The sequence below is a fragment of the Argopecten irradians genome, chromosome 5 (genome assembly GCF_041381155.1).
Source record: "Argopecten irradians isolate NY chromosome 5, Ai_NY, whole genome shotgun sequence".
Taxonomy (NCBI): domain Eukaryota; kingdom Metazoa; phylum Mollusca; class Bivalvia; order Pectinida; family Pectinidae; genus Argopecten; species Argopecten irradians.
In genome coordinates, this window is record NC_091138.1 from 10219105 (window position 1) to 10246011 (window position 26907).

Below are 26907 nucleotides of genomic sequence, written 5' to 3' on the forward strand. Positions count from 1 at the left end.
ACCGCTATGTAGAAAACAATACTAACTTACAGAATATTGTTGGGAATTGGTCTCAATTACTTACATATAACTATTTCTGATCACTAATAGTTTTTAATAGTTTTGAACTTGAATATTCAGATATGTTGTAAGCAGAGTTTAGAAATGGACATCCAATAATTTCAATATTACTTGGTAAGAATTATTTACCCTTCTAGGCACTGTGGGAGCCAAATAAATAAAAACATAAAAATGACAATAGCTCACTTGATTCCCTTGTGCGTTCTGTGGTGATTGGACTAAAACCACTACTACCAACATCATTATAGGCCTTCATCCTGACCTGGTACTCCATCCATTCCTCTAGACCATTCAGAAAGTGGTTGTCACGGTCCATATTAAGATCAATCTGTGCATATACTGAACTCTGTTTGAGCTTATAGAACAGTTGGTAGCCTCTAGGGGCCCCATTCCACTCACTCTTAGACAGTGGCTGTAAAAATAGAAGACACTTTACATCACCTGATATGTATCATTTTATATCCAACTTAATCTTTCAAATAAGAAAATAGACATTCAGCTATGGTGCCAAGGTACGGCAGTATATTTCATATTTTTCTCCATCATATGAATTCAATAAAGCTTTGATGGGCTCTAAAGCACAAAATGTGTTTTAAAGCAACTATAAGACAGTATGATTCAACCAACTGCCACAAATATAGGAATACTTTTCTGAAATCTTTTAGCCAAGACGAGTTCACAACTTACAGCCCAGCTGATCCTGAGAGCTGTGGCATTCTGTGCTCTGACAGTAACATTATCAGGTGGGACACTAGGGGCGGACTGTAGTGTCTGAAACTTGCGTGTCGGCTGACTGGGTAAACTAGGGCCGACAATGTTAACAGCAATCATTCGTAGGCGATACTCCGTGAAGGGCCGGAGATTAAGAACCGTGAGAGAGGTAGCTCCTGGATTAGAGATCCTGTATACTTCACCCCAGGTTGTGTTGTCATTCTGTTGTCCCTGTACAATCCAGGTGGTGATCGACGTCTTCCCATCATAGCCTGGTATAAATTGTAGCAGGACAGATGTTGCCTCTATGTTTGATACGCCAAGGTTGATTGGAGCAGTTGGTTGTTCTGTGTATCATCAAAATATTTTACCATAAACACATTCTACATACAATTATCTCAATCGAATAATGGGTAGTTACAATTTGTATTAATGATAATGATTAAATATGTGGCAAAGCAAAAGCATTCGGTTCACTGTAACTTATCACCCGAATAAGGCCAAGGACAGATCTAGCATATATATAGATATGATATGCATTCAAGTCAAGTCTTATAATTATCATATCAATTATAACATTATTTTTAAAATGACAACTTTGTTGTTTATGAAAATTTATTACATGGTATCAATGAACCATTTTACTATTAAACATGTATTAATAAGAAAGGCCAGTGATACCTATGTTGAAATTAGCTTACCTGGAGGAACACCAGACTGAATGTCTGCTGATCTTGGAGGACCATAACCTTTAGCTGTTTTGGCCCGGACACTTATAGTGTAGTTGGTACTCGGGGACAGTCCTCTTATCGTGTAATCATTAAATATCTTCTGTAGATCTATAAAGTCTGCTGTCTCTGTTGAGTTCCGTTTCACCCACTCAAGTTTATATTCTGGATTAACAGTAAGTGTATAATACTCATCAAAAACTTCAAAAATGTTTGTGGTGTAGGCAAAAAGTTAGATAATTGAAATATCTTCCTTCAAAGTATTTTGATGATTATTTAAATTAAACTAGATTTGATATCTATATTGATATACCACAGAATACTTTAACATCATGAAACATATCATTCCCTGAACCTTCTGATTTTGCAATTTGCTTACCTAGAAGGATACCATTGATCTCAGTAGGTGGAGTCCAAATCACTTTCAAAGAAATATCCAAAATGTTGGCAAATGAGAGACTTCCAACTTGGCCAGGAACTGGAAGATTAAGGAAATAATAATAAACAGAGTTTGAAAAAACATTTCTTTTAGATTAAAAATTATAACAGTGGATCCGTGATAATCCAGATGTTGATAATCTAGAAAACTTACAATCCAGATGGAAATAGCAAAAAACAGATTAGATTATGAACTGAATAAATAAATTCTAGGGAGTAGTCTGAAAAATTCTCAGTCTGGATGATATAGCTGGGGACATAAGTTTTCAGAATTTAGGAAACTGTGTTTTAACTGTACACACAAAAACTACTTTGAAGACATGTGAGGAATTAAAACCTTGAAATGAATGGTACATGAACGGAAATGGTGTTTTAACTGGGATTTACGGGAATATCACTGTTAAATTTGCAGTTATTTTTACTAAGAGATATATATATGATATATGCAACAATTCAATGTCTAGCACATGTCAAATTGTGGTAGGAAAACTCACCATCTTCCTCAGTCATCACGGCTACAATGGAGCTGAAGGGTCCATTTCCTTTACTGGTGTAGCATGTGACCTTTACAGTGTAGTTTGTGTATTTCTTCAGGTCGTGAATGTATGCGGTCTGTGTTCCGACAGGGTTGTTTGGGTCTGGCGCCACTCTAAGCCTTAAGCTTGGCTCAGCATCTGTCATACCCTGCATGAAAACTTTGTATCCAAGATTAACTCCATTGAAGTAGGCGGCATCTGGTGGAAGCCATGACACCTCCACTGATGTAGAATTCACAGTGGTGGCTCTCACGTCTCTGGGTGGGGCATCAGGTGTTCCTTCCATCGTTGCTACCCTGATGGAGGAGGTGTAAACCCCGACTCCCTGACTGTTAAATGCAGCTATCTGTATCTCATATTCCTGGAAGATAATCAGGTTTGTCAACTCATATGACGTTAGGGGCCAGATGGTGGCATTTCTCAGCTGGTATGAGGCACTGGGGTAATCTGCCAGTTTAAATCGGATGGTGTAGCCGAGGAGATCTCCGTTCCATTTGTCCTCATCTGGAGCCTGCCACTGCAGCATAATGGACGAGTTGGATCTCGCACTGCCAAAAAATCCTTTTGGAGGACCACTTGGAGCTGAAATTTTAGAGAAATAAAATGTTGGCAGATTTCTTAATCAAATCATGTAAACTTCTAAAAACAAATACTGGTAGGTTTCTTAAAGTTAGGAGATTCTGAAGTGTTTTATTGAATTTGTTTTAATATATAATTTTCATCTCATATTTTGAAATGTCTATTCCTGGACAAGCAAATTCAAAACCTTTTGACAACTTTGTGTTTAAACACATTATATTGCAAAAAGCATATTTTTGTTATTTAAAATGTTACTGCCAAAATGCAATATTTCGGTAAGTATTACACGAATAGTAAAAGATTACAAAGAAGTAGAAAATATACATACCTTGTTCTGGCATACTTATCGGTGGTACTGGTTTGGCCTGGCTCTTTGCACCCTCCCCCATACTGTTCACAGCACTGACACGGAACTGGTAGCTACGTGCAGGTCGCAGGCCAGACACAACATACCAGTTGTTGTCAGATGGAGCTGACTCTGGGTACGTGATCCAACCCTCTTCAGGACCGTCCTTTATACCTGAAGAAAAAATCATTTTAGTACATGAAGTCACAAGTTGTTCGAGATTTTGATAATTTTTGATATGCATCATCTTGTTTGTCATTTATTAATATTTATGAACAGTAATGTCCTAATAAGACAGATGAGAATAAGTCTGATATTTAATTCTAAAACATATGACTCAATAGACAAAACAATAGTTCTCCTGGACTTATTAAATTGTACAATATAATACAAATATCTACAAAAAAAGAAATATGAATTCTTAAAATGATTTGAAGCAATCAGTTATTCCATGTGTTACTTTTTGTATAATTAGCCAAATTTTGTTGGATCACACTTTAAACATGAATTAGATGGCAATATATTATATACCTTCTCCTGGCACATAGCGAACTTGTCTGTACTGTATTATAAATCTAATGATTGGTGCATAGCCATTAAATCCTGGCTGCCATGTCAGATTAACAGCCCTCAAATCTGATTGTAGCACCTCAACAGTCTGTAGCACTGGTTGGTGAGGGATTTCTAGAACATAAAATTGCATCAGAATGTCAGTATAAATGGACTTCTGAGTCATTGTATTGCTGGTGTGATATAAATATCTGATGGCAATATTATATTTCTATGAGATGATATGCATTGTAATGTGTTATTTAATAATTCCTTACTTGTAACTATTAAACCTCCATACTTCTACTAAAACCATTGTTTTAGTGATTTAATTGACAGATACTTATTTAATATTTTTGTATTGTACAGCTTAATATGACAAAATTCGTAATTAAGACCTTTTAAATTACTTTCTACATCCGAAGTTGGCTATTCTTAGTCTGTAATAAATGTAAAAATATTGCATTCACTTTTTAATTGCAGCAGCAGATTTTATTCCTTTATGCTGATTTTTATTCACTGTAAAAGTCTTATCAGTTTAAAGTTGTACTTGTAGTCAGTGGGATTCAGCTGTTTTTGAAAAATGACAAAATCTGTCTATTAGTAGTAATAAGCAGTGCTGTCATAATAAATTGTTTAGTGTAATAGTCTTCCCAAAATAAGCTTACCTAAGACAGAGAGATAAGCCCGGCGACTGTCATTGCCTCCCAGGGAGATGACCTCACACTGGTAGTAGCCTATGTCGATGTTATACACGCCCATGATCTGGAGAGTGCCAGCTCCACTGATACTGATCCGACTACTGTTACTCAACAGCTTCTTCTCGTTGGTGATGCGGTCAAACTTGTACCAGCTCAGCTGGACCTGTATATGTGGATCGTGCGAGACACTGCAGGGCATGACGGCATTCTCTCCCTTTCCCTTGGACACATTCTGTGGTGGAGCAGTGATCTGTGTTCTCACTGTCCATGACAAAATGGTAAAATTCAGCATTATTTTTTTTTATTTTGCATGACACTACTGACATTGAAATAACCAGATAGAACTATTAATAAAACCAAAGAATAAGCCAATTTTTAATAGCAAAATATACTTTATTATTCAAAGCTTTAATCTATATGAAAGAATTGATGCTTTTCATTTCCCACTTTTAATTCCAATTTTCTTTTTATTATTAAAAGTACAAATTTTGAAAATATGAAATGAGAAGTTTAAATATTCTCATTGAAGGTCTATGAGAGTATACATACCTAGAACAGCCAGATGAGCCTCAGCCTCCAGACTGCCTCGACTATTGGTGGCGTTACATCGGTACAGACCAGAATCTGAGGCTTGTGTTGTGGTGATTAACAGGTCTGATCCGTCCATGATCTGGAAACGTCCGCCTATCACTATAGACTGTGGAACTCCATCAACAACTAAACAGAAAACAGTAATTGTGTTATTTGCTTTTATTATTAAAATTTCACCTCAAACCAGAAATTAAAAACATGTCTGTTTAAGTCCAATAAGCAAGGTTAATTCATGACAACAAAGTTAAAAGTTAACAAATTGTCCATCACTTACAATTTCAATAAATTCATATATATCAGCTTTGATGCCTACTCACTTTTGACCCAATAGATAGATGGCTTTGGTGCACCTGTTGCCTGGCAGGAAAATCTAGCATCTGATCCTTCTACAACTGTCAGATTCACCGGAGGCAAAACTAACTCGGGTGGCAAGCCTGCAAATACAGTCATCATATTACATTGATTCTGGTGTCTAGAATGTTGTAATGATGAAATTTCAATGTTGGCACATTAACGATAGATGTCACTAATGAGGATACAGTTAGACATAAATAGTCAGTTAGCTGAGTTAGTCAAGTTTTAAACCCTCATAATATTGCTCTTTCCTCTAATCCATTCCCGACAAACAATAATGTCATATCAATTTCCTTCGTAAAGTATTGATCTTATAAACAGTCCTAGATATGTTTAGGCCAAACAAAATTAATTGTTAGTTTCTCAGGCCATTTTTTTAAAAAGTCAGTGCGGGCGGCGGGAATATTTTTTTTATTTCTCTGAAAACAAATGCGGCAGATAACATTTATTTTTTTTCTCACTTGAAGGACATGAAAATCAATGAAAACACGTGTAGAAAATGTAAATTCTTACTCAGTCTTTAAGAACAGCTTTTAAATATCTCAATCGTCACTATATCCAAAGAAAACCAGTTGAAAATACATAATCCTGGGAGGAAACATTCCGTTTTGAGCAAATGCTGACATCGGCAGCCATTTTTTACCGGAAATGAAAGGTGCATACTAAAATTGGAGCCAATTTCTGGGTGCATTTTCGAATGGATATTTCGGGCGAGTTCGAATGGAAATTTGGGGTGCATTCGATGCGGCGGTCCCGATTTTAATTTTTAAGTTATGGCGCATAAAAACGTTGGTGCAGGGGGTAAATGTTGATGCGGCGGGGCCTGAGAAACTAAGAATTAATTTTTTTTGGCCTTACTGTTTTTGTTTATGTTTACATGATTACTGTAAACTATTTGTTTTCGCGTATACAATATATCGTATCTTAATTCAACATATTCACTTACAGTTACACATAAATTTGTGGTCAGGGAAGGGCTCTTTATTTGACCAACAACCATGCATTTAATATATGTATGTCTTGTTTATTCTCAACATTTGAATTTGCATTTGAGTTCTCTCACACAAAATTACATTTCACAAAAATAAGATGGGGTACAATATTTTATAAGACCATGGTTATTCTAAGATTACATAAGACTCTTAAAACTCAAAATTGCTTAATTATGACATTAAAACAAATGTACATTATGATAAAACACTTACTGTTGACTTTGATCCAGGTAGATTTCACCATTTCTCCTGCTGCATTTTTAGCAAAGCATTGATATATCCCAGAATCCTCTAGATCTAAAGCCGTGATGACAATAGTTCCATCTGATTGTACTGTATGTCTGGTATAACACAAATTATTTGTCATTGATATTCCATTACTGGTGAATGATGAACAGGTTAAATTTATTTGTTTTCTAACTAGGGTTAGAATTGGCTGATAAACCCAATGAATCCAAACTGTTAACTTGCATGTCTGCAGCGCAGGATTTTATCAAGAAAGGCAATTACATCAATCATAACTGACTAAAAGAACATAACATGCTTGAGTGTGATACAAATTTAAAATACATTTTAAACTTGATAGCAATTCCACAATACATTAATGCTAACATTTCTATCTATAACCTAAGTTTAGTGACAGAAATCCTCAACTTACTTGTTGCTACCAAGGGAGGTAACTTCTACTCCATTGAAGTACCAGTGTATTGTGGGTGTGGGATCCCCAGTGGCTGTACATGGCACCCTCACAGTCTCAGCATAGTCTTTACTATAGTCACTCGAAATCTGGGCATCAATGAACGGCTTTTCTGTGGATGTCATACAACCAAAAACATTCATAATTCTACGTAAACAATATCAAGTCATTAAAACAAGGTTACATTGATGTCAGTCCTATCGAAAACGACCAATCAAAATTGCCCAATCAAGGAGCCGAAAAAACCACTTAGGCAGTTGAATATTTATGACAACAAGAGGCCCATGGGCCTTAACGGTCACCTGAGTTAGAATATATAATGAAACAAATAATGAAACAAATTAAAGACATATAAACACTATATGCTGGGCCTTGAAGTTGGTCAGTGATTTATAAATTTGACTTTTTAGACTATGAAGAGTATTTGCTTCCATCAAACCTGTGAACTTAGAGGTATTTTTGAAATTTTAATCAATTTGACCCTGTTTGGTTCTGCCCCTCTGGTCCCCCAGGGGGTCATCGAGGACAGATATGGATGTTAAAATGCTATATCTTCGGTTAATAATTCTAATCAAATTTGACTAATTTCCTACGAAAATTGGGCAAATAATGTTCACAAATATGTTTTTCCTATATAAACTAAAGTAAACTTGACCCCTCACCAGGGGGTAACGTGAGACCCCAAGATCATATAATTCACAGTTTTTATAAAACACCTGAAGACCTTTCCATCTATAATTATTTGATTCTACTATATCCAGAATTTTAGAAGATTTTTGAAGTTTTAGCCTATTTGACCCTTTTTTAGCCCCCCCCCCCCCCCCCCCCTGCCCCCAGGGGGTCGGCCGGGACCAATGTGGATATGATATTAAAATGCTATCTCAGGCTAATAATTCTAACCAAGTTTGACTCATTTCCTATGAAAATTGAGAAAAAATGTTCATTAATGTGTTTTTCCTATATAAACTATAGTAAACTTGACCCCCTCCCCAAGGGGAAACAGGAGACCCCAGGGTCATATAATTTACAATTTTTGTAAAGGACTTTAAGACCTTTCTATTTATGAAAAGTATTTGTTTCTACCATTTCCAGAATTTCAGAAGAAGATTTTTGAAGTTTTAGCCTATTTTACCCTTTTTTAGCACGCCCCTCTGCCCCCAGGGGGTCGGCCAGAACCAATGTGGATATGATATTAAAATGCTATCTCAGGCTAATAATTCTAACCAAGTTTGACTCGTTTCCAAAATAAAATTGAGCAAAAAATGCTCATAAATGTGTTTTCCCTATATAAACTATAGTAGACTTGACCCCCTCCCCAGGGGGAAACGTGAGACCCCAGGGTCATATAATTCACAATTTTTGTAAAGGACCTTAAGACCTTTCTATTTATGAAAAGTATTTGATTCTACCATATCCAGAATTTCAGAAGAAGATTTGTGAAGTTTTAGCCTATTTGACCCCTTTTGACCCCGCCTCTAAGGCCCCTGGGGGTCAGTTATAGAAAATTTGTTAATAGGATTAAATGGCCATCTCATACTGATAATTCTGACAACATTTGACTCATTTCCTATTACAAATGACCAAATAATGCGCAAAAATGTGTTTTCTCAATATAAAGTATAGTGAACTTAACCCCCTCCCCAGGTAAAGTATAGTGAACTTAACCCCCTCCCCAGGAGGAAACTAGAGACCCCAGGGTCATATAATTCACAATTTTTGTAGAGGACCTTAAGACATTTCTATCTGTGAAGAGTATTTGATTCTACCACATCTGTGAGTAGAGAAGAAGATTCTTGAAATTTTACTCAATTCTACCCCTTTTGGCCCCTCCCACAGCCCCCTGGGGGGTGGGGACCATATAATTCACAATTTTGATTGGCCTTATGCCTTAAAAGGTTTGTGCAAAATTTCATTGAAATTGCTTCAGCAGTTTTGGAGAAGAAGTCGAAAATGTAAATTGTTTACGGACATACGACGGGACGGACGACGCACGACGACGGACAAAAGGCGATTAGAATAGGTCACTTGAGACTTCGTCTCAGGTGACCTTAAAAGTGACTTACATATAGCAATTACTCCATTTAGTAAAGTGTCTTATATATGGTCAGAAAACCTCTCTCTCATTGAAAATTGCTGAAAACTCTTACCATATACTGTTAAATTAGCTTGAGCACTTTGCTTTGGATAAATGTTTCCATCAGGAGAGTTCTGCAATTCTGCCTCACACTCATAGATTCCTTCATCTACAGATGTTGGACTTCGTATCTGAAGCCTCCTGCGGTACCTCCCATCATCAAAGAAATATTTATTATTGTCTGCAATAATCTCTGTTCGTGTAGCTCCATCAACTCTGTACCATTTTGTTACCAAGGCACTGATAGGTCTGAAAAATAGATCCACAAATTAATTAATGTCAAGGACATTTTCCACCAAAAAATGTCAATATGTTCAATGTAAAATTTTTGTTTTAAAGTATAATTATTTATGTACATACACTCCACATTTAGGTATCATTATTCTATAAAGTGTTTCAAACTCTCTTTACATTGACAATTGTACAATTGCAATTAGTCCTCAAAAATGGAAATTGAAATACTAAGATCCATGGTGCCAGAAAGTGTCTTGATTTATCTATATTAATTAGTAATGAAGTAAATTTTAAAATTACCTCGCATTCACAACACATTCGAAGGATGCCACTGTGGTTAAAAAGTCTGCTACGACGGCCAGATCCTTCGGCGGCATTACTATTGTAGGGGCTTTTGCCACTGCATTGCTTGCTGCAATTTTTATATTTAATAATATGTTCAATCTTTTTCCCAAAATAAGAAAGTTGGTTAATGAGCTATATCTTTGAAATGAAAAGTGTGGAAAGCAAATGTACACCTTGGCACCTATGTAGATGTATGCAGATAATTCTTTTTATAGAAAGCTAAGAAATTAATTGGTCTCTGCTACTGTGCAGACTCCCAAGATCTGGAAAATATTGTGCTATATATATTGTGTTGATAGGTAATAACAGTGCTTGCACTTGGTGTTGCAGAAATGGGGTCCTTTTTAGATAAAGCGGGGTTCCTCTGTAAAATTAAAATACACTTTCAGAGAAAATGGATACTTTTCATTTTCTGTGCTTAAAAAGGATATGGGGATGGCATAAATGCAAAACCTAAACAATTTAACCTCAATACTCTCTAGCTTTTCATCACACAGTTCATCCAACAAACAGGTAATTTCAACATTAGCCAGACCCTATAAAACATTGATAATTACCTTGTACTTTTAGCGTAAATCTTCCACTTTGAGCACTATCACCAGACTGTCCATTCAAAGCTTCAGCATGATACACATTGTCATTGGACAAACTACCAATATCCAACAGAGCCAGATTGTTATCTAGGGAGACATAATGGTTAGGACCATTTACATCCATAAAGTTTTGATTGAGGTACCAATACATGGTGGGAGTAGGCACAGAGGCAATGTCTGGTAGCTGTAAGACCACAGCATCTCCAGCCTCAACAGGAATATCCTGGTCTGTTGTTGATGAAAAGACATCCATATCTGTAACAGAAATATCAGACTGTGTATATGTGTATTAATGCTAACATTTGAGTTCATTTACTGAAAAAATATTGTTCTATAAGGCTATGAGCCATTATTTAAAATTATGTATCATTTTTGAGACTTTCATTGAGAAAAATATTTTCATTGTCAAAGCAATTTTTTTTGTGTGATCTGTAGTGATAGTGATAATCAACGGATGGTGGAACTAACCGATTGTGCTCTACAGTTTCTAAAAGTAAAATTATAAATATAGTCCAATAATCTATATCATTTTCATGTTTAGTACAAGTATATACTGCTATTTCATTGTCCCTCAGTGCAGTCACCCATAATACAATTCCATCAGGTACTAGAAGGTATTTGCGAATTGGAATAAACGAAAATGTTCTTACAAGCAACAACAACTTGACAGCTTTCTGATAGTAAGGTGCCTAGATCGTTGTATGCCACACACTGATAAAACCCGGCGTCTTGTCGCTGTATGCTCTGGATTCGGAGCTGAGACACGTTTTTACCAGGAATGTCTGTCCCGTTTTTCCTCCATTGGTACTTGGGACTTGGGACACTGCTCGCTCTACATGTGATGAGCTTGAACCCTCCTGTACCAACAATACTACCACACTGGGGTGGGTTGGTAAAATATTTTGGTGGATATTGATCTGTAAGTATGAGAAAAAAACCAAAAACATGAATTCGCAGACTGAAAGTTAATCCTTTAAATTTATTTTGACACATATAAATGTAGGACTTTTTGTAAGTGTTGATGAAAAATGCAAATAAATGTGGACAGCTATCATATAAGCAGCTACCTCCATATCAAATTGAGAGGGACACGATAGAATGGGAAAGATATGGGATGGGTAATAAGGGGGTTTAAATTTTGAGATACCAAAAGACGAGAGGTGGCCCAGGTGGGTAAAGTACAATTTAACATTAATTAGTCCCACCTTCCGATGATACTGACATCATGAAACTCGCATCAAATGATAACGTCATAATCACTGGACGGTAAACTGTACTTTACCCAGTTTACCCATGTCGTTTTGGTATCTCAAACCCTCTGTATTGCCACACCACCACCCCTTTCAGCTTGTAAACATATATTCCGTCTTTGCATATTATTTAAGAATTGAACATCTTTCAGTTGGCATTCATATGGGTTTATATGTTTATATTTACATTTGGTTACAATTTTATGATGAAATCCCAAGGGATTTTGCATCTATGATCAGAATAAATCATTATCATCAATTACAAGGATGGAACCGTCATTTTAACAGCCATTTTCCGTCATCACGGGCACGATAATTGTGACGTCACAATGATCATGAAGTAAAAATAAGCAACTGTAGTTCATAGACTACATAAATGCAAACTGTGCTTGGTAAGATAAACATAGTGAGACTGCAGTGAAAATGTAAATATTATAGAATCAGCTCCCTTGTACGTGGGTAGGTATCAATTGCTATGTCATTATTTTGTGAGCGCAACTCACATCGTTTTCTCTGAAAAGCATGATGTTACGCTCACAAACACATGACATCACAATCAATACCTACCCGCAAGGGCAGATAAGTCTGTAATATGCAAATATGAAATAGAGAATACACAAGGTCAGTGTCTTTAAATAAAAGTTGTATTTTTTGGAAGGTTATGAAAAATAAAGTGGCGCGCCACTTTTTCTTTCTGTCTGAGCTGAAATTTTAAGACGTTTGCTGGAGAACAAAATGTTGAATTGTTATATAGAAACTATAATTATACCCAGTACATGAGTTAGTCAAATATTAATTAGTTTACCAGCGATGTATCCTCAGTGAGAAAAGAGAAATGGACCCTCCATAAAAAGTATTTTAGGCTCAAGAACATGTTATATTAAACTACAGTAGTAGAGGAAAAAAAATTCACTGCGACAAGTTTGAACCTAGGGGTCAGCCCTTGAGCTTGTGTTTTTTTTAACTCTTTTTCAACAACAGCCTGTGCCTTTTTGATTGGGAAAATATGATCGGCATATGGGGGAAATTGGGAAAATATGAAACATTACAAAATCACAGAAAAAACACACAAAATCAACAATTCAGTTTTATTATGATGTACCAGCCTTTGCTTTGACTTTACAAAGGTACAATACAGTACTGTATGGCTGCGAAATGAAAATTACAGACAATTTTGTTTTCGTAAAGATTTGTGAAAAATCACAGTCTGAAATGTCTCTAAATCTCAGGTTTGAGACTATTGTTTACATCAAATCGGTGTTATTTATCAACAATACATATTCAATCGTCTTTTAGACAGTAAATTTGTATAGAATTCACATGTCCCGTTTTCTTTTTTTCAGTCCTTTGAAGTCATCAACCAACTTCTCCAGATCTGTAGATTGAAGTTTTACTTCAGTGTGGCAGATCCTCATCACACCCTCCAGCTGCCGTTGTGAAAGTCGGTTTCTCTTTGGTGTCAGAATATTGTTCATCAGAGAGAAACCTCTTTCCACAACAGCAGTGGATGGTGGGATGAGCATTGCTAGCTCATATAGTTGCTTGACAGAGGGGAAACATTGTTGTAAAACTTGGTCCGTCATGAAGCGGTGTTGTATGTCTTGAAGTTTCAACTTCTCATTCTTCCTGCAAAGACAAAAATAAAAATGGACATCAGCACAATCTGTCAGTGTGTTAATAACTATTAAGAAAATCAGAGAATTATAATGATTGAATTTATCACTACTCAACTGCCAAGTGATCTATTTTTCCTAACTAATAGTTTGATATCATAGTTATCTAGCTAAAGTTTATCTCAATCTGAAATAAACTAGTAGGTAAACACAAAGATTCATTTTTTAAGTTAGTAATTTATTTAGAACACTTAACTTAAGGATTATTTTTAAATAAAATAACTGAATAAATTACTAGTCTATTAGTGCAATTGGCAGTAGATTACCAACAGGAAAATTGAAAACAAAAGGTATCAGATATGGACTACTCTACTAACCTGTTATTGAGCTCATTCCCAACACTGGACTGGTCAGCCTGTTGAACAGGAGATGGAGATTCTTCTACTAGTAATTCAGTTTGTTGTGTCGAATTTTTCAAATTCCAAAGGTCATTTATCCTTGTCAGACCCCTGGCATCTTTTTTGTTGAGCCGTTTGTTGTAATATTTTGAATTATGCGACATTTTCACCCTTGACTCGTACCTGCGTTCACAATCCTATAGACGCTTGACAAATACGTTTACAGATAATGCGATTCAAACTCAAGAGTGACCCTGAACGAAATACCGGAAGTAAAACGCATTGGCGATAACGATCAATCATCAGCGCGCTTTGCAGTCAGATAACAGTAAACACGGAAGTTCTACGATGTTTTCTGAATTTATTACGGCATCTTTTGAGACAAAAAACACTGGGACAAGACAACTGCTATCAATAAACGACAGACAACTCAATTGGGAAAATACGATTTTATTTTGGGAAAATACGATTTTATTTTGGGAAAATATGCTACTTTTGAGCTAGGGGAAACAGCCGAAGTTCGGCGGTAGATTCGGCCTAAAAAAAACACTGCACTAGCTCTGTTAGCCCGAGATGACACCAGACTTAGACATCATGACAGAAAGATGTCTGGTTTAGGGCCAGAGCGCATTGCTATATCAAAACTGTGAATTAGCCGACACCATTTGGTTTCGGGTCAGGTCATCTCTGAGTCAGACTGACCACTGAGAAGCACCACTAACCTTTGCCTTTTCAACAAATGAATATTATATCTACCCAAATATAGCAATCCGTTGAGATTAAAGGTGATTTGCATACTACGAGAAAATGGTGGCGACGACGCAGGAAATTTAAAGTTGCGTAAAAAGAAACTACTGTGTTGACACAATAGAACATGCATGCGTGATGAAATGGATGGCTATGAGTAAATAAATTATTCCACGTTTTGATATAGCACTGCGCTCTGGCCCTAAACCAGACATCTAACATTATCTGTCATAATATCTAAGTCTGGTGCCAGGGCCAGAGTATCTCGGGCTATTAAGCTCTGTAGGCTCTGCATGAACACTAGTTAGCCTACATGTATGATTGGATGTGTTAGACGGGTAAGTTTGATTCATGGTGGGGAAGGGAGGGGGCTCTTATTGATGTTCAATATTTTTTTCTTCTTCAGGTTAAAAAGTAGGATATGATGGTCTGTGAAATGTCCTTGACTGACCGATGAAGAGTAAGGTATAAACTAAAGGTAGGCGTATATGTACACGAAAAGTACTTATAATATCGAATCTAATTACTGCTTAATATTAGATTCAGAGTAACATTCCACATAAGGGTCATTAAAGCCGTAACAGTTAACCTACAGTAAACCTAACCATGCCGGTATCACATTCCATTGCAATGTAGAAGATAACGCGAAATTCGTGCCTTTGCAACTTTTTTGTATTATCTTACCTTGACAATTAACACAATACAGATGTTCTTGTATCACTCCTAACATAAATATAAGCATATGTAGCACTGAAACAGGACTGTTCCAGCCCTTGTTGATAAAATTTCTTCTCGCCGCTCTCGATCCCATTTTGAATAACGCGACATCAATGAGTTGGATTCACCTGTGGAATTTTGTATCCGACATGTCTTAATGTTAGATCTAGGCTAACTTAAAGTGTGAAATAATATGCACCAATAAAATGGCACTTCTATAAAGTTATCCGAAATGTGTGGTTTATCTTCAAAGTGATTCCGTTGTAGTGGATTCTAAAATCGGAAGTGACCAAACGCCATATTGGATGCAGACGGACTGTCCCAAAATGAAATTAGTTTTACACCTGGATGAAGTAATCCATTTTTATGACACAGATGTCTTCTGTAAATCCTTCCTGAATAACCGAGAATACGAAAAAGTTGTTTTTTGTTCACGAATACAGTCACAACATAGTATTTTCTTCACATCAACCTGTCGCATACAGGTACAAAGCTGTCGGACTAATTCCGTTCACGTGACGAAAACAAATGTTCTGATTGGCTGAAAGTAGAAAGTCGATGACACATCAATGTGTGGGTACCCATTGACACAGGTATTTCACACAGGTAAATTACAATCTCACACAGCGTTTGTGTGTCTTGTGTGGGAAAATGAAATAAAGACCACTCATGAGGGAGTGTTGTACGATACGATTGTAAAATAAATAAGTCATCCCGATGGAAATGTATAACTGGGTAAGACTAGTGGAGAGATCAACAGGTCACGTAACAGACGGATTATGATTAGGCCTATGACATAATCCGTCATTATGCCTTTAGCACTCTAGATAGCCTAAAATACCGACGTGAAATATACATAAAAATTACGATAACATTATTATTTATAAATAAACGTGTAATTCGGACAGACGTACGTTTGTTTCCTTACTTCTATCAATTAATGTAACAAATTAACACAGTTTTTTAAACAAGAAAATGTCGTGATCATCAGACCGTGACGTGTAACAGTTAGTCTACAACATATTGTATGTCTGGAGACTAATATAACTCACATCTGGCGAACGGTGTCATGCATTTGCATGTATGCGCCTTCAGGTGTACGTTAATCCATGCATGCATACCCGGTATGTCTACAGATAAAAAAATAGCTCTACATACATTAATTGTACACGTATACATGTTGAGGTGTGTATGCACACATTAATTTTACATATTTATAAAATAACACTAAGATTAAAGTTAAGATGTCATACAAATTTTGTATTTTACATGTACCTGTAAGTTGGTCAACATTATAAAGATACGAGGTGTGTGACAATGTCACATAATTTTTGTATCTTTATACTGTAAATTAGTCAATCCTCTTGCAGCTAACAGAATGTGTATTGCACGTACACATACATGTATTCATTAGTAGTTTGTTAAAGGCAAAAGTTACTTACAGTCGGTTAATAAAAGGCAAAAGTTACTTGCAGTCGGTTAATAAAAGGCAAAAGTTACTTACAGTCGGTTAATAAAAGGCAAAAGTTACTTACAGTCGGTTAATAAAAGGCGCAAAAGTTACTTACAGTCGGTTAATAAAAGCAAATTACTTACAGTCGGTTAATAAAAGGCAAAAAGTTACTTACAGTCGGTTAATAAAAGGCAAAATACTTACACTTAAAAGCAAGTTACTTAAGTCGGTTAATAAAAGGCAAAAGTTACTTACAGTCGGTTAATAAAAGGCAAAAGTTACTTACAGTCGGTTAAAAAAATTACACGGTTAATAAAGGCAAAAAAGTAAAAAGTTACTTACAGTCGGTTAATAAAAGGCAAAAGTTACTTACAGTCGGTTAATAAAAGCAAAAGTTACTTACAGTCGGTTAATAAAAGGCAAAAGTTACTTACAGTCGGTTAATAAAAGGCAAAAGTTACTTACAGTCGGTTAATAAAAGGCAAAAGTTACTTACAGTCGGTTAATAAAAGGCAAAAGTTACTTACAGTCGGTTAATAAAAGGCAAAAGTTACTTACAGTCGGTTAATAAAAGGCAAAAGTTACTTACAGTCGGTTAATAAAAGGCAAAAGTTACTTACAGTCGGTTAATAAAAGGCAAAAGTTACTTACAGTCGGTTAATAAAAGGCAAAAGTTACTTACAGTCGGTTAATAAAAGGCAAAAGTTACTTACAGTCGGTTAATAAAAGGCAAAAGTTACTTACAGTCGGTTAATAAAAGGCAAAAGTTACTTACAGTCGGTTAATAAAAGGCAAAAGTTACTTACAGTCGGTTAATAAAAGGCAAAAGTTACTTACAGTCGGTTAATAAAAGGCAAAAGTTACTTACAGTCGGTTAATAAAAGGCAAAAGTTACTTACAGTCGGTTAATAAAAGGCAAAAGTTACTTACAGTCGGTTAATAAAAGGCAAAAGTTACTTACAGTCGGTTAATAAAAGGCAAAAGTTACTTACAGTCGTTAATAAAAGGCAAAAGTTACTTACAGTCGGTTAATAAAAGGCAAAAGTTACTACAGTCGGTTAATAAAAGGCAAAAGTTACTTACAGTCGGTTAATAAAAGGCAAAAGTTACTTACAGTCGGTTAATAAAAGGCAAAAGTTACTTACAGTCGGTTAATAAAAGGCAAAAGTTACTTACAGTCGGTTAATAAAAGGCAAAAGTTACTTACAGTCGGTTAATAAAAGGCAAAAGTTACTTACAGTCGGTTAATAAAAGGCAAAAGTTACTTACAGTCGGTTAATAAAAGGCAAAAGTTACTTACAGTCGGTTAATAAAAGGCAAAAGTTACTTACAGTCGGTTAATAAAAGGCAAAAGTTACTTACAGTCGGTTAATAAAAGGCAAAAGTTACTTACAGTCGGTTAATAAAAGGCAAAAGTTACTTACAGTCGGTTAATAAAAGGCAAAAGTTACTTACAGTCGGTTAATAAAAGGCAAAAGTTACTTACAGTCGGTTAATAAAAGGCAAAAGTTACTTACAGTCGGTTAATAAAAGGCAAAAGTTACTTACAGTCGGTTAATAAAAGGCAAAAGTTACTTACAGTCGGTTAATAAAAGGCAAAAGTTACTTACAGTCGGTTAATAAAAGGCAAAAGTTACTTACAGTCGGTTAATAAAAGGCAAAAGTTACTTACAGTCGGTTAATAAAAGGCAAAAGTTACTTACAGTCGGTTAATAAAAGGCAAAAGTTACTTACAGTCGGTTAATAAAAGGCAAAAGTTACTTGCAGTCGGTTAATAAAAGGCAAAAAGTTTGCAGTCGGTTAATAAAAGGCAAAAGTTACTTACAGTCGGTTAATAAAAGGCAAAAGTTACTTACAGTCGGTTAATAAAAGGCAAAAGTTACTTACAGTCGGTTAATAAAAGGCAAAAGTTACTTACAGTCGGTTAATAAAAGGCAAAAGTTACTTACAGTCGGTTAATAAAAGGCAAAAGTTACTTACAGTCGGTTAATAAAAGGCAAAAGTTACTTACAGTCGGTTAATAAAAGGCAAAAGTTACTTACAGTCGGTTAATAAAAGGCAAATAACAAGTTACTTACAGTCGGTTAATAAAAGGCAAAAGTTACTTACAGTCGGTTATAAAAGGCAAAAGTTACTTACAGTCGGTTAATAAAAGGCAAAGTATTACTACAGTCGGTTAATAAAGGCAAAAGTTACTTAATAGTCGGTTAATAAAAGGCAAAAGTTACTTACAGTCGGTTAATAAAAGGCAAAAGTTACTTGCAGTCGGTTAATAAAAGGCAAAAGTTACTTCAGTCGGTTAATAAAAGGCAAAAGTTACTTACAGTCGGTTAATAAAAGGCAAAAGTTACTTACAGTCGGTTAATAAGAGGCAAAAGTTACTTACAGTCGGTTAATAAAAGGCAAAAGTTACTTACAGTCGGTTAATAAAAGGCAAAAGTTACTTATGTACAGTCGGTTAATAAAAGGCAAAAGTTACTTGCAGTCGGTTAATAAAAGTGAATATATACATTATATGTGTCCCTTAAAATAAAATTTAAAAACTTTTTACACTTTTGATGCATTTCAGGTATTACAACAGTAACTGCTCCTAATTATTTTCAGATTTGATATTTGTATCAAATAAGTACTGTGATATACTTGTTAGTAATTATAATGGGGGAGTATTCATTATAGACGGAATGTTGCTAAGTTATAATGCTAATACTGTTGCTGACGGCGACAACTACGATGATAGTTCCGAATATTACTGACGAAATACCATTTGACCCCAAACGGGAGACACTATAGTCACCGGTAGGGGACTAATAGGGGCTTATATACAAATGATGAGAACTTGAAAATGCTTTTAAAATTCTTGCTCTTGATAAAAGTAGCATAGTATCACTCGACATATCGAAGTTTTGAAAAGTTCATATGAGGTTGAACTCCCCTATATATGCGATTGGATTTTTAAATGGACGAACTAAGATGAAGGCGAGATAACTCAAACGTGAGGACAATAAAAGGATTTTGTGACGCTCATGGCACTTCAAAGGAAACAAAGAAATGAGATAGGCCTGTTAGACACTGGTCATTGTGTGTGTGTAAGGGTTATACCTATTATACTGGACGACAGGTGTAGCTCACAGGTGTAAAATGTTTGACATGATTTTGTAAATATTGACGTTCCATGTGACGTCATTTTATATACCGGAATAAAATGTTCATTGTATCAGTATAAATACCTACTTTGAATTAAATGCCATAAAAGTATTTGGACGATAACATTCCAACTATTCGATTGATTTTAATCCTTGAGTTAAAATAACATTAAACAACAATTTGTTGTTCTAGACCAGAGTAAGTAATTTCATAATATATTTTAGATTGATTCGATTATTTGAGCCCATTTTACCTGAGTTTGTTCACATATTTTTAAGCAAAATAAATCAAGTAAATAGACTAATTATATAAAGCGAAAATTTTATTTGAAAACAGTTGTAAATTTTGGGGAAAAAAAGTTTTATATCCACATTGATTTCGCTATCCTCGACTACGCAAAATGAAACAAAATTTTGTGCCACTTGAGAGATATCGAAAGCGTACAGCACGGATAATTATGTATGAGTGCACGTGGCTATCTGGATGTGGACAGTGAAAATGATAACTTCATATAGACTTTTTAATAATTCTGACATAATCTTTATATTCAAACAGAAACTTCGTAAATGAAGTTTTTTTTTTCAATGGCATGGGGAATCGTACTTAATTTCTCACGTACATATACGTTAGTATACGTATGTAAAAGAATGAGTATTTATTATAAATTCTTTAATTCTTAGTGTACCGTCAGTTTTATTCCACGTTTCTCAAACGGTAATTTAGGAGTTAGTATCGCGAGAACGAATCGACCACTTGCAGTGAGTCGATAAACCTGCGCTTTAAAAGCCCATAAATCTTGAACAGCCTGTATAAGTGTGTCTAGGAGCAAGATCGTACACATACACAGCGTATGTACATGTCGCAGTACACTATTTATGGGTTGTAAATACTCCTAAACACATTGCCTTAGGATAAACATTTGTATACTGTCCTGAGCCCGGACCAGCGGATTAAAGTTTTATTGTAAATCCTTTTAAACTACCGTTGTTTTTTTTAAATTTAGTACTGCATTGAATATGTATTAGCAGATTTTTTTTCACGATGAATTTTTAACATTATAAGTAAACGTCGACTCACAAAGTGTTGTCCATTTTATCTTCCTTGGCTTACATGCAAGTTATTTTTATGAAGTTTTAAACGTTTTGCGTTACATCATAAATAATCTATTTGTGTGATGAGTGATTGACTCAATAACTATAGATAATTTAGTTTCAAAGGAATGCATGAAATACATTTTGAATGCATGAAATACATTTTGAATGCATAAAATACATTGCACAACGTGCATTTTATGCATAACAGAACATTTTGATTATCAAAGCCGGTGGGCGACTAGATATAGACGAGTTATTTCCCTTTAGTAGACTTTCCCCGTCATGATGCTGCTAGTTCTACTAAATAGATGCACTAAGGATACCTGATCAGAATTGGGTGCAATTATTCTACTGATCCCCGAAAAGTTCGAACGATTACTCAGATAAATATGATAAAGATATAATGAGGACACATTTGAAAGAGAAAAGCGAGAAAATATTTAGATATTAAAGATGCTCCACCGCTGACAAATGGTATTTTCTCTCTCTCAGAAACAGGAGAGGACGATTTAGTATTTTTCTTCGGTTGCAAAAGTTAGCTACTTTACATCATTACCACCGTTGAAAAGTTTGAGCTTCTTATTTTACTTCAAGATAAAAATATTAGAAATAATTAATTGCATCCCGAAAAAAATCCCTGGCACTATGTCCTATAAGGAATGATTGCGCATGCACCAACAGTAAAATAAATTATTTTATATTATTTTTTTGTATGTTAAGTAGACATAAATATACCTGATTAAACACCAATTAACATTCAAATGATGGGTATCGTTTATGCCCTGTCAGTGGTGGAGCATCTTTAAGAATAATTTTTGGCAGTCACGGATATGACACGAGGCCTAACTTACTCACTTACCGGAAAATATATACCTGTCTGGGATAAGTCTCGTTCAACAGGTTCAATTAATTACTTGAAATGTTAACAATGGTACGATTAACAATCCGTTTTTTATGTTTTAAAAATAAATTTAAAAAGAAATAATAATAATAATAATAAGAATTAAAAATATGAGTAAAGAGTTAGCGCGATTGTTCAGACCTAGGTCCTCGATCCCAACAGACGTCTAGGATAATTTGAGTTATTTCCCTTTATTTGAAAAAGTTTGATCGAAATACATTTTTCTCTATCAAAAACAGGAACAGACGCATTAGTATTTTTTCTTCAGTTACAAAAGTTACTTACTTTACACCATTACCACCATTGAAAAGTTTGAGCTTCTAATTTTACTTTTAGATAAAAATATTAAAAAATATGTCCGAATAAAATGTCCAATATGGAATGAAATACTGATTGCGTAAGCACCAAAAGCAAAATAAATTAATTAAAATTATTTTTTATGTTAATTAGACGTATATACGTGATTAAAAACCAACCATTGTTCAAATGATGAGTATCGTTTATGCTCTGTCGGCTCTGTCTGGAGCATCTTTAAGCGCCATCAAATTAAAACTTCTACATGGACAGTATTAGGAATATCAGAAATTGAAAGATTAAAGCTAGACTTTATAAAACTAAATGGATGTAACATAAACATTTGTCAAGCGGGGTCGTCGATGACCAAGCTGGTTCCTACTCTTCCGGATCGTCTGGTTCAGATCAAGGCGTCATATACAGGTGTCATACTTTCGTATGACTTCAGTATCGGAATGTTACTCTTCTCTAGGAAACGAGGGGGGGAATTGAATCAATAGAAGTTTCCCAACAAGTGACTGCTGTTTATCATGTTTATTAAACTCAAGTTTGTTAATTTATAAATATTGAAAAGACACGAGCTTAGCGAGTGTCATTTCACTTTGAAAATTAACAAACTAGAAACCTGCTATATGATTAATGCATTGATGAACAGTAATCTGAAGTTGAAAGCCAAATGGAATCAAGGGAAACATACAAATAAAATGTCCTCTGCGATTCTGGCATGTTTCTTCAGAAGCGGTTCGTTGTATTTTATTCCATCTAATGTAATTTTATCCTAGAAGGATGTCCGGACGTATTACCACAGGTCATCCATCTGTGGGTCGCAAGTTCGAATCCCATGTTGGACAGTTGCTAGGTAGGCCTACTGGCCGGTGTTGGATGGTTTTTCTCCGGTTACTCCGGCTTTCCTCTACCAACAAACTTGGCACGTCCGTAAATGACCCTGACTGTTAATATGACATTACACTAATAAAACCAAATCCTAAACTATTGGCCTATAGCTGCTGCCGGATAACGTCATTCAGTCCCGCCAAAATGTGACGTCACATACACGGGATCGACGTCATTTTCACGATCTCGAATCACCTTTTTCTTAGCGTATGGTAAAGGTATGTATTGTAGTTAACTCTGTTGCAAATCTATTGTTTTGTATTGTAGTTGACATTGACATTGTTACGATATTTATCGCATGAACACTATATCGGTTACACACTTAGAGAAGAGGGTTGTAAGGTAGAGTTAAGAATGTAAAAAGTGGAGAGCCTGTGACTGGTCACTTTTTCTTCCTGACAAGAGTCAATATGTAAAAGGCGGAAGGTCAGTCGATCCTTCGCACGTGCGAAATTTCGGAAATACCACTGTTTTCCGTCAGTGACGAATAAACCTACAGTATCTGTGGTAGATGTATTCCAACAACCCTAAGGTTGGTTCTGGGATAAAACGAATATATAACATATAAGCTGTGATTTGGCAAGGGTTCAGAAAGACAAAAAAGAAAAGCTGTCGACGACACACTTTATTCTTTATGACCCGATCCAAACATACAGCTTTTTGAAGGCACTGACCATGTATCTTACAACATTCTTTGAAAAAACTTTTAAAATGCTAACAATGTGTCTTCCAAACAAGGATTGGCCTCGGAAGTAGGTCGGTCGAATATCGGCGCACATACTATTTTATAATACAACTGTTTTTGTCAGTGCCGAAAATAAAGCAAAATTACACTTTGTATGTGGTAGTAGGTGTATTACATTTTATGCTGCTTGCAAAATAAACAGAGGGTATTCCTCGTTTCAACCGGATATAAACTTGTTACAGGATTTTGCGCAATAGGCTACCATGATGACGCGTTCATTTAAAAAAGGTTTTGATTTAAAACAAAATCGCAACAACAAAACATAACGGCTAATAGTATTAATTGGTGTAATTTCTGGTCCCAGACTAACGAGCCATCTTCTATTGTTGGCTTTGCCAGTGTCTTACGTGTTCTGGTGCTGCGTCGGAGGAATCCAATATGCCGTTCTTTAATAGGCCTACAACATTCAGTCTGTTTAGTCATGTGACTTTCATCACCACGTGACTTTATTTAGGGCACATTTGAAGCAAAATGGCGGCATATGCAATTATTGTACACGTGTGGAAAGTTATATATTATGACAGAAAACTTAAAATTAATTATCAAAGCATATTGTATCAAATATAATTTAAATATGCACGAAAATTGAATTTAGACACTTCACAAGGAAATGACATGTAAATTACGGCATCAAATGGAGTTGTCGCCTAGCAGTTGGAAATCAACGTATCTGACGTCTTACTCACAAATATTTCATAACTTACCTGGGTACTTTTTTTTCCAAAAATCAATAACAAATAGAAAACACAAAATATAACAATTTATCTTAGTTCCTTTATCGAGCAAGTATTATCGAAAATGACCTTTACTCGGACATTGGTATACTCTGCCTATAAGTGTCACCGCCATGACGGAAAAAATGTGCCCGAAAGTTTTCGAGGTCACATGACCAAATCAACGTTTTCTACCTCCTATCCAAAAGATTTCCTTGTATCCCGGAATCGGCGTTGACTCGAAAGCAAACATGTTCACATGTCTGTTCCAATTAGGTCTCTGCAGACTGTAACTACAATTGTACTAACTGGATTCTGTTTTCTCTAGAACATGACAGTGAAAGTGTAATTGGTCTGATCTGGTATCCTCTTCTGAATAATGCTCAACACCACGCATTTGTCTGCGTTGAAAACCATCTGCCAGTCCTTTGCCCAACGCAATAAATATAGCAGGTCCTGCGTCTGCCTTCAAACTGATACCTCCATAGGAGGAGACCGTCATCTCCGAAAGGTTTACTTTGGAACCTATATCTCTGGAAAGTGTTTGATGCAGCTAGAAACAACACAGGTCCAAGAACGGTGGTGCTGTTGTTGACGTATGACCGTAGAGAAGTACTTGCTGTGTTCGGTTCCTAAGGACGTCTTGTAGCCATCCAGTATCATGCCTCATATTAGGTTTAGCAAAGTCTAACATGACAATGTCTTTATGTCCTTTTTCATCTGTAGAGCTGGCGATGTAATGACAAGATGAGTCTCACACGATTGTCTGGATTAGAATCCATGTGGAGAGCCAAACAGTAAGACATTATTTTTCAAAGTAGTCCAGCCTCTGGCTATGGACGAGATGCTTACAGGGTAACGATGATAGTGATACTGTCAGATAGTTGGATGCTTTCTGTTTCTCACCCTTCTTGCAAAATATGAACGATAGACGCATCTGGAGTGGTATTACTGTTTAGGGACCTCTGCTAAAGGAATGTCAGGATCAGGGAAATGTGGATGGCATGGCATGGTCATTCAGTAATCGAACTGGTATGGCATTTGATCCTGATACATTGTGAATATTGATGGTTTGAAGCAGTTTACAGGCTCCATTTTCGCTCAACGTGAACTCTTGCATGCACGAGGGCTGGGCCCCTTCTCTGGTGTTGATGTAATGTCCTTTTTGGTGAATACCTATTTGAATTATCCAGTATTGTTGGATTGTTCTCTATGTCGCTTAAGAGTAACTGATCTGCTTTCCTAAGTGGTTGTTCTGCCTTCCATTTAGACAGAACCAGAAGCGCTTTGAATTGGCCTGAGCAATTCCTGTGATTACCTCATTTAATATGTATCACGTGCTTTCCTCGACTTCCTCGTTCACAATGGTGTAGTAAAGCATTGTCTTATTATCTAGGTACAGGAACTTCCTTTCTACGTCTGTTTTGTCTGCTCTATCCCATGTATATTTCTACCTGTCTTTAAAACACTGTGCCATGGATATTTCTTATGTTCTCTTTTCCCCAGTGGTGGTAAGGATTTACATTTGTGAACCAATGTAGATTAGAATGTACAGATAAGGTCGAGGGCCTTATCTTCTCGTGTAGGAAAGTCAACGACGTGTACCAGTTCAAAGTCTTTGTTGACTCCTTACACCACCCAACTATTCTCCGTGATGACCTCTCAATATCAGAGAAAGGTTGATGTCCCCTCCATAAAATAATTTATAGTTTTTTCTTCCTGATTGGATGGTGACAATATCATTGATAAGGTCACGTATACAGTCCTTGACTCCTCTTTGGTATATCTTTGATGTATGGGCTAGTAGTTTTGTATGTTCAAAATAAGAGACCTTGTTTTTGATGCATTGAAATTTGATAATCACAATGTGTAGGTTTTTATGAAGTGAATTTCTAATAGTTGTTTAGGTGATACCTCTGATATTGGAGAGTCAATAAAATGAATTGAGAGATGTGATGACAAATCTGCCTTGGTTTATCGGGATGTTGACAGGTATGACTATGTATTTGATGTAGATAGTAACAATAATAACATTTATCCAGGTTAAGTAGCAAATAGACATACATGTGGCGGTTTGGTTGGACATAAAATATCCTTACATAGATACATCACAAACGTACAGTTAGATAGTTCACCGTTAAGTTTCAAATAATGTAATTCTTTACCTAGGAGAAGCCATCAAAGCCAAAAAGACTCATTTCCAATGGGGTCCAAATATAATAAGTTTATGAATAAATATAAAATGAACTTATCACACATTTATAACATAGTTCATAAAATGTTTTATATGACAGTGAACAATTAAAAAATGCTTTGCCTTTTCTCTATAGGATATTAGATAGATTAAAACCGCACA

The 26907-nt window shown here is 35.7% G+C and overlaps 2 protein-coding genes across 3 annotated transcripts in view; one reads left to right on the forward strand and one right to left on the reverse strand.

Moving 5' to 3' along the window:
- Positions 1 to 4901, forward strand: part of LOC138322819 (uncharacterized) — a 63513-nt gene extending 58612 nt beyond the window's left edge. For both annotated transcript variants that reach the window (XM_069266943.1, XM_069266944.1), the window contains exon 4: positions 4764 to 4901. The gene's annotated coding sequence lies outside the window, so the exon portion shown is untranslated. The remainder of the gene's footprint in view (positions 1 to 4763) is intronic.
- Positions 1 to 15854, reverse strand: part of LOC138322818 (protein sidekick-like) — a 32051-nt gene extending 16197 nt beyond the window's left edge. Inside the window, exons 1-17 of the mRNA XM_069266942.1 lie at positions 15281 to 15854; positions 11239 to 11505; positions 10553 to 10843; positions 9951 to 10062; positions 9430 to 9665; positions 7244 to 7394; positions 6799 to 6926; positions 5557 to 5673; positions 5198 to 5365; positions 4616 to 4909; positions 3930 to 4082; positions 3381 to 3572; positions 2432 to 3055; positions 1879 to 1977; positions 1473 to 1664; positions 748 to 1118; positions 247 to 472 (exon numbers count right to left, since the gene is read on the reverse strand). Coding sequence (XP_069123043.1) covers positions 247 to 472; positions 748 to 1118; positions 1473 to 1664; positions 1879 to 1977; positions 2432 to 3055; positions 3381 to 3572; positions 3930 to 4082; positions 4616 to 4909; positions 5198 to 5365; positions 5557 to 5673; positions 6799 to 6926; positions 7244 to 7394; positions 9430 to 9665; positions 9951 to 10062; positions 10553 to 10843; positions 11239 to 11505; positions 15281 to 15407 — 3748 coding nt within the window. The 5' untranslated portion in view covers positions 15408 to 15854. The remainder of the gene's footprint in view (positions 1 to 246; positions 473 to 747; positions 1119 to 1472; positions 1665 to 1878; positions 1978 to 2431; positions 3056 to 3380; positions 3573 to 3929; positions 4083 to 4615; positions 4910 to 5197; positions 5366 to 5556; positions 5674 to 6798; positions 6927 to 7243; positions 7395 to 9429; positions 9666 to 9950; positions 10063 to 10552; positions 10844 to 11238; positions 11506 to 15280) is intronic.
- Between the last annotated feature and the right edge of the window lie 11053 nt (positions 15855 to 26907).